Source organism: Arctopsyche grandis, chromosome 4, assembly GCF_051622035.1.
Source record: "Arctopsyche grandis isolate Sample6627 chromosome 4, ASM5162203v2, whole genome shotgun sequence".
NCBI lineage: Eukaryota > Metazoa > Arthropoda > Insecta > Trichoptera > Hydropsychidae > Arctopsyche > Arctopsyche grandis.
In genome coordinates, this window is record NC_135358.1 from 8,132,485 (window position 1) to 8,147,401 (window position 14,917).

Here is a 14,917-nt window from a genome sequence, read left to right on the forward strand (position 1 = left end):
ACGTTAAGTCAACCTTGGCCGAAATACCTTCGTTCAAACTGAGGCAAATTGTACCGGCTCTGCGACATGGTCGAGTTTCGGTCACGCAGCCATTAACTGAAGCGTAAATTACAAAAATTCTCCGTAATATCTCAAGGTTTTTGTTTTTTAATTCAAGTGTGGACAGTAACTATAGCAAGCTTGTCCTATGATCATCATTATTTATCGGAAAAAAATACTGGTTACATCTGTAAAACTTTTTTAAAAATTTTAAATCTTAGTGGCTAAAGTCATTTGCATAGTCATTGATTGTTTCCTCTATCTAACAATTGATTGTTAAAATTTGTAATCTCTTGATTTCGGGTAAGTACATACATAGCAACGAATACCGCTGTGATGAAACACCGCATCCTGCTCTCATACACGTATCTTTTTATGCTCGAAGTTTTTGTCAAGAGCGGGAATGAAGCTCAAATTAAGTTGATACTAAGACCAAATTTTGAGCATGTCATTAAGCCGACAATGACATATGTCAAAAACTGGTCACTCCCATTTGTTGCTTTCGAAAGCGTGATGTTACATTTTAATAGGTGCCATTAAACAATGCATAATGGTACTTAGACAGTGTCCAGTGGAATATTTTAACTGTGTCTCGCAAAATTATCGATTTCCTTATACTTATTAAACCTTTTCGTTGAATGTAGCGAAACTGCGTTATTAAAAGGATATTAATTAAAATATATACCTAACCAAAATGATTTTCTCCAAAATAACAATAACCATCGTGACAATTATTATCGCGGTGTCCATTATTTTTGCCAATTTGGCACATCAGTTAGACGTCGATGTAATTCCGAAACAAAGTGATGAAAAAACCGAGCTAGCGGACACATTTGAAGATAGTGTTCAAATCACGGATACATACGAGCACTTGATGTGGTTTTTACAGGTATTTTCGCCATTCTTTTGTTTTTAAACAATGCAATTCAATATTTACATTCCAAAGATAACCATATTGATTGAATATATGTATGTATGTAATTGGATATATTTATATCATTATTATTCTCTTGTTTTTATATTTGAATATTTAGATTTCAGATATACATATAAGCATATTTCACGATCATTCTCGAGTGACGGAACTTAAAGATTTTTGCACTAGGACTATAGACGCTATAAAACCTAAAGTTGTACTAGCATCTGGCGATTTGACAGATGCCAAACACAAAAACAACATGGGCTCTGCCCAACATGAAGAAGAATGGATCGTTTATAATGATGTTTTAAAAAAATGTGATATAAAAAATAAGACAATTTGGTTTGATATACGAGGGAATCATGGTTATAATATTTTTCTTTGCGAAATAATCTATCATATTAACCATTGTTTATATACAATGTGAATCATTTAAATTTCAGATAATTTTAATGTACCAAATTGGAATTCTAGTCAGAACTATTTTAAGCAATATTCTATGCAAGGTTCTCACAATCAACGTTCCTACATGAAAGTCATACAACAAGGCAAAGACAAATTCGCATTTATCGCTGTGGATGCTTGTTTAGAGCCTGGTCCACGTAGACCTTTCAATTTTATGGGAATGCTGTCTAGCATTGAAATAAAGCGTATTCAAAACTTTGTAAAAAAGGCCAACGAGTTGAAAGTGAACCACATCATTTGGTAATTATAATAATATATAGTTTAACTGTGTCATGTTTAAAAAATAGTGCCCATTCACAAATAAATTGTTTGCAGGTTTGGACATTATCCTTCTTCTTGTGTTTTTTCTCTTGATGATCATTCGTTGAGAGACGTAATAGGAAGCGCTAAGTCTTCTAAGGTTTACCTTTGCGGACATCTACATCAGTTGGGTGGTCTAGTCACTGAAATGTATACCATTCAACGTCAAGGATATCTAGAGCTAGAACTGGGCGATTGGAAGGACAATAGGATGTTAGTTTTTATTCGCATCATAGATAAGCATACATATTTGTTGGTCAAAGATACATAAATGCATACATAAATTTTATCAATATTTGTTTATAGGTTTCGATTACTCGCAATAGATCATGGGCTATTTTCTTTCATTGATAATGCACATGGCAATTGGCCTCTTACTTTAATCACCAATCCTAAACATAACATGTTTCTGATGCCATCAAGAGAATCTTTGTCAGGATCAAGAAACTCGACTCACATTAGATTAATAACTTTTTCGATATCTCCCATTGATACTGTTCATGTCAAAATTAACGAAGGACAGTGGATTGTTTGCAAACATATTAAAGGTCCACTTTACGCACATCCTTGGAATCCTTCCGAGTACTTTTCAGGAATACACATAATATATGCAAAGGTGCGTGATGTACAAGGTAGAGAAAGTGTTGTTCAACAACCATTCTCGTTCGATGGATCAAAGACTAATTTCAAGATTCTACCAAAGACTATTTTAATGCTAAATGCTACTACCATTGTGAGAATATTGTTTTATCATGACCATATACGCATTATTTATTGTAAATTATCTGATCTATTTTATTTTTATTTTAGTTTCAAAGTATGTTTGGAACAATGATTTTGATCTCCATTCTTCCTCTACTTATTTTACGACACGTGCATCATAAAATTTTGTTGGGAAAATCTCCAAAAGTAAATTTGAAAAGAAATTTTTTCTATAAATGGCTACGGAAATTATGGCTAGTATCCAATATCGATAGTATATTTTATCCATTGATAATATACGAAGTTTATTTGATCATCGGTCCCTGGTTTGTCGGAGAGGTATTAGAAGGACATATAGGAGCTATCTTTTCCTGGGGTATTATTGTTAATGGTGAATTTATACCAGGACTGTTTACATACGTATATGGCTTTATCCAATTGTTTTTATGTCAGATACCATTAACATTAGTGCTGGCAAATTGTGCAGATGAGAGGTATTTATTATTTCAAGTACTCTAATTATATTTTGTATATAAAGTTATATCAGTTTTAACCAATTCAATGTTTATTGCAGATTTTGTGAACATCACATGAATAAAATATCCCGTTCCTCTCTATGTTTCAAAATGCTAAAACAAATCCCATTCATATTGATAATAACCGTACAAATGGTGCTGGCGTACTTTTTTTGGTTAGCTTATGGCTACATGGCGCTTTTTATTGGACCTCTAAGAAGCTGGTCTATAATTTTGAATATTTATTTATGGCACAAAGCTATGACTCTATCACCAGAATCAACACGGTATGCGCATTAACACATTATTAATTTTTATTACATGTACCTGCTTAAAATTTATGAGTTTGAACTTTTTTTTTCAGAGAAATGACTTTAGTATGGATATCGCCGAATTTGAATATAGCACAGTCTTCGCACGATAACTACTATCAAAAATCATGACTGGCTTCAAACACATTCCACCTTAAATAGATATGTACAGCATTTATATAGGATTTTTATTTTTACACTAGAACTCATGAATGTTTATCAAGTTTGTTTAAATAAAAATCATCAGGCCAGTTGTGTGTGATTTCTAGATATTAGCAAAATTACGCATAAGGTGCACAAGACTTAAAAATTTTGATTTTATTTTGTAAAATTATAGCAATAGTGTGTGTTAGATAAATTTCTTTTATGTAGATGTCTAATATATATTTTTTGCATATTCTTCTTTATTAGCTAAATAAAAAAAATGTATGTACATTTATATTGTTACATAAAAAATAATTTTATCGCACTTATTAAATGTTAAGTAACATTTGATGTTAGCTGTAATCACATGATCTTATTATGTATATATTTTTGTATGAATTTCTTTTATTCATATCTCTATAAGTGATTCATATTAAAATATACATTAAATGTATACTTTTTATCAGACTTATAGTTTAATGAAAGTGTTTGTAATCACTATAAAATTTTGTTACAGTATTATACAAGATACTCTGGACAATAAATACAGTTTTAATTTATTTTATATAATCATGCATAGACTATATAATATATTTTTTTTATTCTAATGACTGAAATTACATTACTAACTCTGAAACTTGTACTTTTGTAATTCTTATTCAAATATCTATACATTTTAGTGAAAATAAAAGTAGCGTTTTGTCATTGAAAATTTTGTATTATTTTTAAACATTAAATGGGAACCTTTTTTAATCGATATTGCAAAAATTAAAAAAAAAACAATTAAACCAAGTATAAATCCCAATAAAATAGTTATATATTTTGCGAACCTTTGATAAGACAGAGTTACAATCGTTAGTCTACCTAGGTTGTTGAACACTTGGATTTTAATGTTAAAAATAAGATCCTTGTGATATATCTGAGTCATCTTTTGTATTCTTGTGGGGACCTTATGACGGTTCAGCGATTATTGCTTACAAAGCGCTCGCCCAAAAGTCACTGAAATCTCTATAACGGAACATATGGCAGCCGAAAAGTCCATCATACTAACGATAACTATCATACTAACGAGAACTCGAGTGCCGAATATCCCATATTCGCGATTTTCATGGCGATCGCAATGTGCGTAATAATCCAATTACCCCCTACGATATGGTCGAACCTGGGTTGCCATACTGCGAGTTGACACCGATTTAAAAATGTTGGTAGACCACTTTACTTCTTTCACGCCCGTCATATTAAGTCGTCGTGTTTACAAAAACACCGTCGTTTCACTTTTACCACCCCCCATACTCGTTTGTGTGTTGATCAGTGTCTCGCCCTATGGAAATACGTTTGTGTTTGGAAGAAATTTATTTATTGTTCAGTATACAAGTATGTACTATTTTATGTACGGCGAAGATGCTAGTTGCTCGACTGCGGAAAAGTGGGCTGAATGAACTCCAGAGGCTCACTGGCTTCTGGGGTTGGCGTGCTGGTTTATATACTTCAGTTCGATATGAGGCGATGCTAATGTCAATGTCTGGAGGTTGCGCAATGCAGATGTGCGATGAGATCAATGCTAGGGATCGTTCGCTGTGCAGCTGCGTGATGTTATTGTCCAGATCGCTTGACGCATGTCTAGAGGTGATTTGCTGTGCGAGTTGCGGGGTCGTGTGTCTAGCGGTCACTCGTCTGGGTATGCAGTTGGTATAATGTATCCCTATACTCTCGGTGGGACTTCTGTTCACTATTAATTGAAAGCATAGTAATTTATCATACATTTGAGGTTGTAACGACCGCCTCAAAATATTGAAATGAGCATTGCTGTAACGTTCACTTGTACGTTTGAATGTCTCACGTTGGGTGCTAATGTAACGCCACTGGTGGAAAACGCCACACGTGTTTCCGTTATGTCGGGTGACTTGACCGGAAACCCCCCAGGTGGTGGAGACGATATAGAAAATCTAGACTGACCTAGAAGATGACGTGTCACATAGATTAAGTGGTTGGGTCTACCTGGTTCGGTAATTTATGACTGGAGAGGAGCTGGAGACCAGGTCACGACTCACGAGAGGCACTCTCGTCGACGCTGGGCTGTGGTGAGGTCCCTTCCTCTCTGGAAGAGACAGCTTCTGACTATTACGCTATAGGGCGGGTTAAAGGTTTCGACCGTTTCCCGGCCTATGGAAACCCAGTTGAGTTTGGAAGAGGATCGTTTATTTTTGTTCTGTGGCGGCTCGCTTATACGACATGGTCGAGTTTGGTTGCCTTCCTGCGAGTGGGGACCAACCCGGCTGGGTTCGGAGAGCTACTACTCACTCTGTCTTCAGCTGTCATATAATAAACACGTGCATTAACATGCCAGTCGTCTCATTCGTTCATCACCAATACTGGTGACCCCCGACATCGAGCCACGCAGCCTCGATCAATTTCAACATGCCGCTCATCCCATGCCGCTCATCCCTGCCTCGCCGAGTCAGGCGGGAGAAGCTACCCGCCGCGCCCCCATCGCCATCAACACGCGTCGCGGCCCGCGGGTGACAATAAACGAGCAGACACGGCTACCTACCTACCTACCTACCTACCGACGTCCAGCCACAACGTCGACGACAGGTGCTTTTAAAAAATGGGGGAGCGAATGAGACGACGATCTTGACAGCTGGATGTGGAGTCATGCGCGATCCACTACACATAGAACGGTCATCCAGCACCACAAGACATACACCACCTCAGCACCATCATCATCATCATCATCATCATCATCATCATCAAGGCCCCGTCCGTCCCCACGAGCGTCGTCACGCCGAGACGGGCGGTAGCGCTACAACACCTCCACGAGCCACAACGACTCACAGTCCAGCTCGGAGTATCATCAACCACATCGATGCCCCTGCCGCCCCCGCCGCCCCACCAACCGACATCAGCCTCGGAAGAGCGGCGCCGCCGCAGCATCGCATCGCGCGACCATCGGACCACCCACCGTCCTGCTCGCGACGTCACCGCCCTCGAATCTACCGACCATTCAGGGCGGTACACCTATGTACACAGCGGATGACCCACGTCAACATTTTTTTTTCTCCCCACGTAATAATTTTTTCTCTTTGTGTAACAATAATTTTTTTTCTTTTGTAAAATTTGTTTCTTTGTAATTTTGGTATCGCTGATGCTGGGGGGGGAGTGATGTGGCGGCTCGCTTATACGACATGGTCGAGTTTGGTTGCCTTCCTGCGAGTGGGGACCAACCCGGCTGGGTTCGGAGAGCTACTACTCACTCTGTCTTCAGCTGTCATATAATAAACACGTGCATTAACATGCCAGTCGTCTCATTCGTTCATCCTCCATAGTTCAATCGCTATAACGGTTATTGTATGTACGAAGAGGCTGAACTTCGGAGAAGTGAGCTGGTTGAACTCCAGACTTTCCAGACATGTGTTGCGGTTGCCTGGTGACATCACTGTTGGGTTTCGTTCGTTTTACGATCGAGTGATGAACTCTTTCTTCTGGAATGGTCGAAGGGGACGTTGCCCTAGAGTTATGCATGTTTGTACAGGATCAATGATGAGATCACTGGTTTTGATTCGTAATAGGACAAGTTGTGCTAGATTCCTACACCGCTAATTAGCTGGCGTTGGAAAATAAATGGCGGGAAGATCTGGGAGCGTCAAAGATACCACTAGTTTCGTGCGTATGCGGGAAGCTCTGCTCAACTCGGTGTGGTGTCTGTACAAATCCTGTTACAGAGCAGCCTGGTGTGTGTATTCGACTCTGTCCAAGGAGAGTCTGTTGTGTCTCGCGCCCAGAAACCGACTGGACCGGGGAGTGGGGGTCGTTGGACCATACCAACTTGACTTTTTGTTGGTTAATATTTATATTATTTTAATTCGAGTGGCCAATGACTTTTGAATGGAAAACGATTGTAGTTTTTCCCTAGAATAGTGCAGAAAAATACCAAATATTGTATAAGTTAATTATTTAGAGTGAAAGTAGTTATAATTTTGAAAAATAAAAAATAAAAATGTGTGTAATGGCCGTAAATTGTAACGTTAAGGTGTGGTTTGTTTACTGTGCAAGTGTAACTGTCAGTGTGATCCTGGTGGGGAGGAGTTTGAGAGCAGGGGTAGATATGGAAGTGCCATTGCAGGTGGGGGCTCGGGTGCGGGGGGGTGGGGGCGGGAGCTCAGAAAGGGGCACCGATGGCGGATGTGGTCTCGAGGCGGTGGATGGCCGTCTCGTGTCTTACGGAGGGCGTGCCTGGCCCTTGGATGCGGCTCTTGGTCCGGGTGCCCCACAAGCACAAGTCTATGCTACCCTTACCGGGGCCCAGTTATCATGCTTTCTAGACGGTTGTGATGTTTCCGTTGTCACATTTGGGCAACGGGGATCAGGAAAAACTTATACACTAATTGGCCCAGGTTTGTGTTTCAAAACTCAACTATTCACAATTAACACTTCAATCCGTCTATATGTCACGAATATGTTTCCTTGCAGATGTTGATTCTATATATAATGATCAAGATCGAGGTATCATTCCACGTTTCTTATACGACACTTTTCACAGATTGAGTCAAATGCCCGAAAGGAGCTTTGTAATTCACTTGACTTGGATGCGATTAGTGAACGGAGGAGTTACCGATCTTTTGGGTTGCGGCCTGGCTAGATGCACCAATCTAGCCGAAGCTTTTCAATATCTAGTCAAAGGGTATTCTAATGAGTGCTATGAACCCTGCCATACTGTTTTTACGATTAGTATAGAGCAAAAATGGATCGATGCTAGTGGAATTTTACATCATAGGTTGTCGACTGCTAGCTTTTGTGAGCTGGCTGCATATCCTGAGCCAAGTCTCCATTCAGTGGAAGATATAATTAGGAATTTACTTCAAATGACTGATCCGAAGTTAGTTAATTACGAACAATCTCTCTTAACAGCTATGCTGAGAGACTCTTTCGGCGGACGCGCTTTGACTTGGATTATATGTTGTCTCAGTGCAGATCCTTTGCAATTGGAACTATCTTTAAAAACGTTAGAGCTTTGTTGGTGTTGTCGAGGCATTCGAAATTTTGTAACCGTGAATGGATTCGCCGATAATAATACCGCGATAAATGTTGAAAAAGATTTGAACCAGTGTCCCGAACAATATTTTGGTTTGCAGTTTGCCGCTCAGCAATGGATAAAATTGGTAGCTAATGCCGAAGGTTTATTTCAAAAAATCTTGCAGAGTAATCTCCTGTCTAAATCTGAAACCGCCCAAGTAAACGAATGGCTTTTTCTAAAAGCCGAATGTGATGATTGTCTCAATCCCGCATTACTAGATTTGGGAGACAATACTGGTGAGCCTTTTTCAGAAAATAAAAATGTTTTGCCTCGAATTGCAGAAGATACTGAACCAAGTGAACCGAGTGACTCGGATGTTGATTCCGATACTAGTGTTCAGCATGATGATTTTTTGTTTACTGATAAACTTTGTAAATATATGGAGTATTTTAGAGAAAAAACTGATGAACTAGCATCAGATAGATGTGAAGAATATATTCACTGTGATGGAACGGCTGACGTTGAAACTTCAGATAACTATGTATCAACGACACCTTCCGTTCAAACGGGGCGAAGAAAAACAATTCAACCTGGGGAAAGCTTGAGCGGAAGTGAATTAGAGTTATTAAGACGCGCAGCTGCTAAAGCAATATCACCTGAATCTCAGAAAATTATATTAGAATCTCATAAAGCATACGAAGATCCAGAACCTAAGTTGGTTGAAAGAGAATTATTAAAAATTATTGATTCCCCGGTTCCTAGTGAATCTTGTAAAAAATACAAAGCCCAACTGCAAAAGTACACATTCAAGCAAAATCTTATTGGGAAGATAACAAAAGCCATACAAGACAGCGAAATGCAATTAAAAGAATTGTTAAGCCTGTGCATTGCAAAAGAGCAATTGATTCAAGATCTTTCAAAGATCGTCAAAAGACAAAATAATGCCAAACAAGCCAACGTTAAGGAAGAATTTGAAAAAGCTAAATCAGATTTAGTGACCGCCCAAGCAAAGTTCATCAGTGGAGACGGGAATACTAAACATAGTCAACAAGTCCAAAAATGTAGGGCTATAGTTGACCATTACGAGAGGCGATTATTAGACCAAGAATTGGGCAAACAAATCAATAGTGATAATAATAAAGAAGTTAAAAAACATGAGAACAAATTGAAGGCTTATAAAAAACGAATTGAACAAATAAAAAAGCAAATAAAGCGCGATGAAAAACGGAAAAACACTTTAGAATTAGAATTAATCAAGGATAAAACTAAATTAGATGAAATCTACAATCAAGACATTCTCGATCATTCTGCTGAAGCAAAAGTGAGACCTAAAAAACAACCAACTTTAAAACAAGTTAGTTCGCGATTATCTCATTTAGATCACATTCTGAAAGAAAAGGCATCTGACCTACAAAAATGCGAACTATCCGAAGACAAAGAATCTATGCTTCGTCGCGAAATTAGGAATCTAAGAAAAACAAGGGAATGTTTGCTTGATCAACAATGCATTTTAGGGCACAAACGCAAAACCCAAAAATCTCTCTCCGATACCGAGGTCAGCCGATATTACATATTTGTAGTACATTTAAAATAGTATGTTTTTTCACATTCAATTATGAACTTTTTGCAGGAAAGAAAATTAATGGAATATGAAGAAGCTGTAGAAGCGATTGATACTGCAATAGAATATAAAAATGAATTGATTTGTGGCAGAGGACATTCTTTAGTAGAGGTGAAAGGCCAGCGTGAACGAGGAGAAGAACTATTAATGGCTCGACTTAATAAATTATCTCAAAATGAAATGAGAACTTTACTATATAAATATTTCCAAAAAGTAATTTCAACTTAACTAAGTCAATAATTTCAAAAATTTATGTGTATGTAAATCAAAACATTATACACAATCTTTCAATTTTTTATGTCGATTTTTTTTTACAGGTGATTGATTTAAGAGGCAATTGTGTTAACCTTGAAGCTGCAGCTAGTGCAGCACAGCAAGAAGCTGGTGGTTGGAGACGTCGTTGTGCTGATGCTTGGGCTGCTTTGCAACATGCCCGATTGACTCATGCTCGTCGTACCACAACACTTACAGCAAGGTAAAACTTAATTTCCGGTTATTATATTTCAAATTATAACTAATTATTTAAATGTTATAGTGCACTGGTAAAGCTATTGCATACCAATAGAGAGGTTGTGGGTTCAAGTCCCGGCCATATACGCTGCTAGCGAAATCTTGTGGTTATTAAAACACAGATCGACTGTCTCCTATTAGAATTTTTCGATTTTTCTATCTTAATTGTTGAAAAGAGGATCCGATAAATCGGTATCCTCTCCCTCAGTTTCTTGCAAATTCGAGTTATTAGCATCTCGAATTTGTTGAATCATATTTCTCGCAGATTTTCTATGTATCAATTGTCCATAGATGTCTCTATTGTATTCTATGTTCTGTTATGTTTGAAAAATTGTAAATACTTATGTACAAACAATAATTTAACCATATGTGTCGCCTTCGGTAATTCCTGTCATGGCACATATGATTAATGTATGTAATAAAAAAACTTCATAAACATTTAAACGTTTTCAGGCATTACCACACTCTGAATCAATTAATGCGAGAAATGGCCGGAGATACAGAAAGCGATAGCACTATTTACAATGGCATGTGTAATAGGATCCCGTTCCCCTTGGAATATCCACCGAGAATTAAATCACATGAAAACGGATCGAACGTTGATAATATTTTAACCCAGCACAGTCACATTGCAGCTACAACGGCCAAGTTTAAAGTGAAGGATGAGACGGTCGAGGGAAATACGCGAATTTTGAACAAAATAGAACAAGTGGCAAGGTTTCATCAGGTAATTTGTTGCTGATACTTTATTTATAATCATAAATAATTGTTCTCATTGTTTATTGTCGTTTGGTACATTTTTCAGAGTGGTATTCCAAGTCAAAATTTAAGACAATTACAACCCGTCAATAGTGATCCTACTACAAAAGTCACTCGTCAAAAAAATAAATTAGTTATCGTTCAAGAAGATAAACCAAAAAAGTAAGATCTATATATTTAAAAAAAAAAGCAAGTACTATTTATTCATTAAATGATCTAATAGTAGGGAAATATCTTTTAAAAAATATTATATAAATACTTTTTTTTACAATTCAATCTGTATATTGTGATTCAAAATATAATTATTTATTGTTGGTTTATTTTTGTATTAAATTATCTAGTATCTAATTTAATTATTGTTCTCGATGAAGCTTATATTTGTACATGTATGTATGTTTGCATATTTAGTATGCAATTACTCAAATTTAATGGCAAATACTCAATGTACATATTTTACATTATATAAAAATAAATGTATTGCAAAACAAAAAAAAATAAATGAACTAATTTATCACACAAAACAAAAATATTTTTATATCCTTTGGATGCTCAATCAACTACGCATATGTATATTGGAATTATAGTTGAAATATAATATATTGGAATCAGATTCGTCTCATCATTAAGTTATTACAGATAGAATTTAGCATATAAATCAAATGTAGACAAATATAATAATTCTCCATTAATGATATCACCATTTCCAGTCCCAAGGTATACACATCATACCGTCGGAAAGCACTGAGTAATAGCTCGTCACCCACAAGCTAATTCCTTGGAAATCCTAAGAAAATCAAACGATTGATTAATCATTTTTTTATAAATTAAGCTTCAACAAAATTTTCCCCATCGATTGTACACATATATTACATTTTGTAATTCCGAAGCGTGTTGCAGCAAATGTTGACAGCACTGTATCATACGATCTGGTGTAACGCAGTCATCTTTCATAAGTTCCAAAAGACCCAAACGCGATACACATTCCTTGTGAAGAGTACGTTCAGTGTGTTTATTTCTAAAAGTATTACATTTGTTAGGCTTGTCAACGGGTATAACACATTTACAGAAAGAAAATCTTTGAAAAGGTTTGCAACATTTTGTATTGTGTCAGGCCTTCCATCGCTTCATCTAGATGAGCTGCTATGAAGCTGACTAATTGATCTCCCGGACACGAAGAAGGGGTTATAATTTGTCCTGTTGGCGAAATCATCAACGGTCCTGCTTCCCTAAAGATAATATTAATTATATATAGATATGTATTGATACATTTTTAGTGAAATATGGTTTACTAACTGCTCAACGACAATTTCATAATTGGACAACGATTTAGGAACGGATTTTGGGAAACCATTTCCCGATGTATGAACATCTTCGAGCGATGTTGTCAAGTGACGCAGCTGCTTGCAATATTCAGCTGCTTGTATCTTAGGCATAAATTTTCTGAAAAAAGAACCATTTAAAAATGTGCAAAAACATTAACTTGATAGTAAAAATAAAATTTTTTACATATACCTTCTTTTAATATGTATATCACGTAGTACGGTAGATAATGTTTTTTCATACATTGGAATGGATAGTAAAGCATCATCGTGTTGTTTAACTTTTTTTATTGACTGCAACAGTTAATATTTACTCGTACATATACTAGACTATTTTTAAAACTAAAAATTCAAATTTAAGTAATACTAACATCAAGCCAATTGTTTCGAACTTCAGTGTTTCCCAAATAGACGTCACCGTCTAAACTAACTCCGGTGAACTGTCCAAAGACAAGAGTTCGACCTAGTTTTATAACCCGTTAAAACAATTTAAAATGTTTTTTCGATAGTACAATATATTGAATCACCGTCTTACCTTTAAGATTGCTCATTTCAAACGGATGTTGTGTTGCAAGTGCGTTAAAACTTTGTAAACTGCCTCGTATATGACTAACGTTCCATCCCGAATCCCATTTTATCTGAATAAAATATGAATTTATTTTTCATTTACAAAAAAAGTATATACGTATGTAAATACTGCTATTTTAAATACATATGTATTATAATAGCATACTTCTTTAAGCAAATATTTTGTTGTCAATGAATTCTGCAATTCACTTATATGATCTCTGGTTGCTTTAGTTGAATCGTATTTTGTACGTGCACTGGAATAGTTTTTTTTGACCCAAGAGCTGAAATGATATTTCAAAAGTTACAATTTGCTGTTATGTAATGATTTGATTTAAGAATAACAATTTTATATGTTATAAATAGACAATATTTTATACAAACATATTCATATGTAATTAATAGTATACATACAAATTAATTACATATTAATTTAACCATACTTACTCACTTTAATGAATTCAAATCTTTAACTCTGCTGACTTGCTCCTTCATAATGAAACTAGTATAAAAAGGATCATTTTCATCAAAAGGAGTGTTGTAGCCGAACGTTCTAAACTCGAAAACATTCATATAATGTTAAAATACATTTGAAAAAGTAATTAAAATCATAAAGAATGTATGTATATCGTATTAAAAATTAAATACGTACTTGAAATTGTTGCTTTTTGGAATAGGCTTAGAAATTTTATCAACATAATCGGTGGGTAATTGACATGCTTTTAGTACTGCTAAGACGGACTGTCGAACATTGTTGCCAGATAGTATTATGTTTATTAATTTAAAATTTCCTAACACAAAACACATCGGATTCGAAATCATAAAAACCAAAATAACACTCACATATTGACAAAATAAATAAAACGGACAAACCTTTCGGTTGAGATTTTTCTCTGAGATAAAATGACAGAGTCGTTGATGGCAATAATGTTTTAGTTTGTTGGGCTTCTAAGAGCGCACTCAATTGCTTCAAAGAATTCTCATTAACACTCTAGAATATATATAGACAAAAACAAGATCCGGTTAAAAAATTTCCATAGAATATAAATATACTAGATTTTGTAAAATTATTTATGAAGAGAATACCCGCTGTTCTGGATATCTTCCAAACAAATCTGGATGCACAGAAAAATAGAACGGTCTTAGGGCAGTTGAAACTTCAGCAGTGCTAAGATGACGACAAAAAATCCTAAAACTTTCATTAAATATAAGAAACGATCTGATAAAGAAGGTAAAAAGATTTTACTACCCTATAGTCATTTGTTTGACATTTGAAAAGTTCAACAGAACACAATAGTCGCTTGTCAAAGTGACAGCCGAACTGTCAATACAGTTTGTCGAAATAATTCAAGCCCATGTAATTTAACTAGAATATAAAGAAAATGTGACTTTAATTACCATTGAATTTTCGAAAGGTTTATATACATATTGGTTTCTTATTTTAAATAAATAGTTATATTAATAAAAAAGCTGTCATCGAAGTTCCATGTTTCAACGTGACATAACCCTTCTACGTAATTTTGTTGGCCGAAAGAGAGAAAAATGTCAACTATGCACAAAAGCTTTATTAATATTTTTAATAGATAAAAACACATTTATGTAAAAGAATATTCAATTGAAATTCTTAACTATACATTTAAAATTATAAAATTACGCGTAGTAAGGTCACGAACGAGAATAAACGTGAAAATCGATACACATGCTCTTTTCAAAAATCGTTAGACGTTAGTAT

General features: G+C 35.8%; 3 protein-coding genes across 5 annotated transcripts; 2 read left to right on the forward strand and 1 right to left on the reverse strand.

Annotated features, from left to right (window-relative positions):
• The first annotated feature begins 40 nt into the window (after nt 1–40).
• Nucleotides 41–4,103, forward strand: LOC143911399 (transmembrane protein 62-like). The gene is made up of 8 exons (XM_077430274.1): nt 41–928; nt 1,074–1,323; nt 1,402–1,663; nt 1,739–1,936; nt 2,030–2,456; nt 2,534–2,919; nt 3,000–3,227; nt 3,305–4,103. The coding sequence occupies exons 1-8, from the start codon at nt 734–736 to the stop codon at nt 3,381–3,383; spliced, it is 2,025 nt and encodes a 674-aa protein (XP_077286400.1). The 5' UTR covers nt 41–733; the 3' UTR covers nt 3,384–4,103.
• A 3,330-nt stretch (nt 4,104–7,433) lies between these two features.
• On the forward strand, nt 7,434–11,816 carry cos (kinesin-like protein costa). Its single transcript, XM_077428589.1, has 6 exons — nt 7,434–7,789; nt 7,866–9,964; nt 10,040–10,243; nt 10,348–10,505; nt 10,994–11,267; nt 11,346–11,816. The coding sequence occupies exons 1-6, from the start codon at nt 7,501–7,503 to the stop codon at nt 11,463–11,465; spliced, it is 3,144 nt and encodes a 1,047-aa protein (XP_077284715.1). The 5' UTR covers nt 7,434–7,500; the 3' UTR covers nt 11,466–11,816.
• Nucleotides 11,254–14,736, reverse strand: LOC143910209 (T-cell activation inhibitor, mitochondrial). 3 transcript variants are annotated; one of them, XM_077428591.1, is made up of 13 exons: nt 14,584–14,736; nt 14,272–14,380; nt 14,059–14,176; nt 13,838–13,976; nt 13,637–13,738; nt 13,352–13,469; nt 13,154–13,256; nt 12,990–13,081; nt 12,812–12,912; nt 12,593–12,739; nt 12,394–12,525; nt 12,170–12,314; nt 11,254–12,083 (listed from the first exon to the last, which is right to left on the reverse strand). In XM_077428591.1, exons 1-13 carry the CDS (start codon nt 14,610–14,612, stop codon nt 11,994–11,996), a joined length of 1,425 nt encoding a protein of 474 aa, XP_077284717.1. In that variant the 5' UTR covers nt 14,613–14,736; the 3' UTR covers nt 11,254–11,993. The 3 variants fall into 3 exon arrangements, with proteins under 3 accessions (XP_077284717.1, XP_077284719.1, XP_077284718.1); XM_077428593.1 differs by having other exon boundaries at nt 11,255–12,083; nt 14,272–14,353; nt 14,435–14,711; XM_077428592.1 differs by having other exon boundaries at nt 11,255–12,083; nt 14,272–14,374; nt 14,435–14,699.
• Between the last annotated feature and the right edge of the window lie 181 nt (nt 14,737–14,917).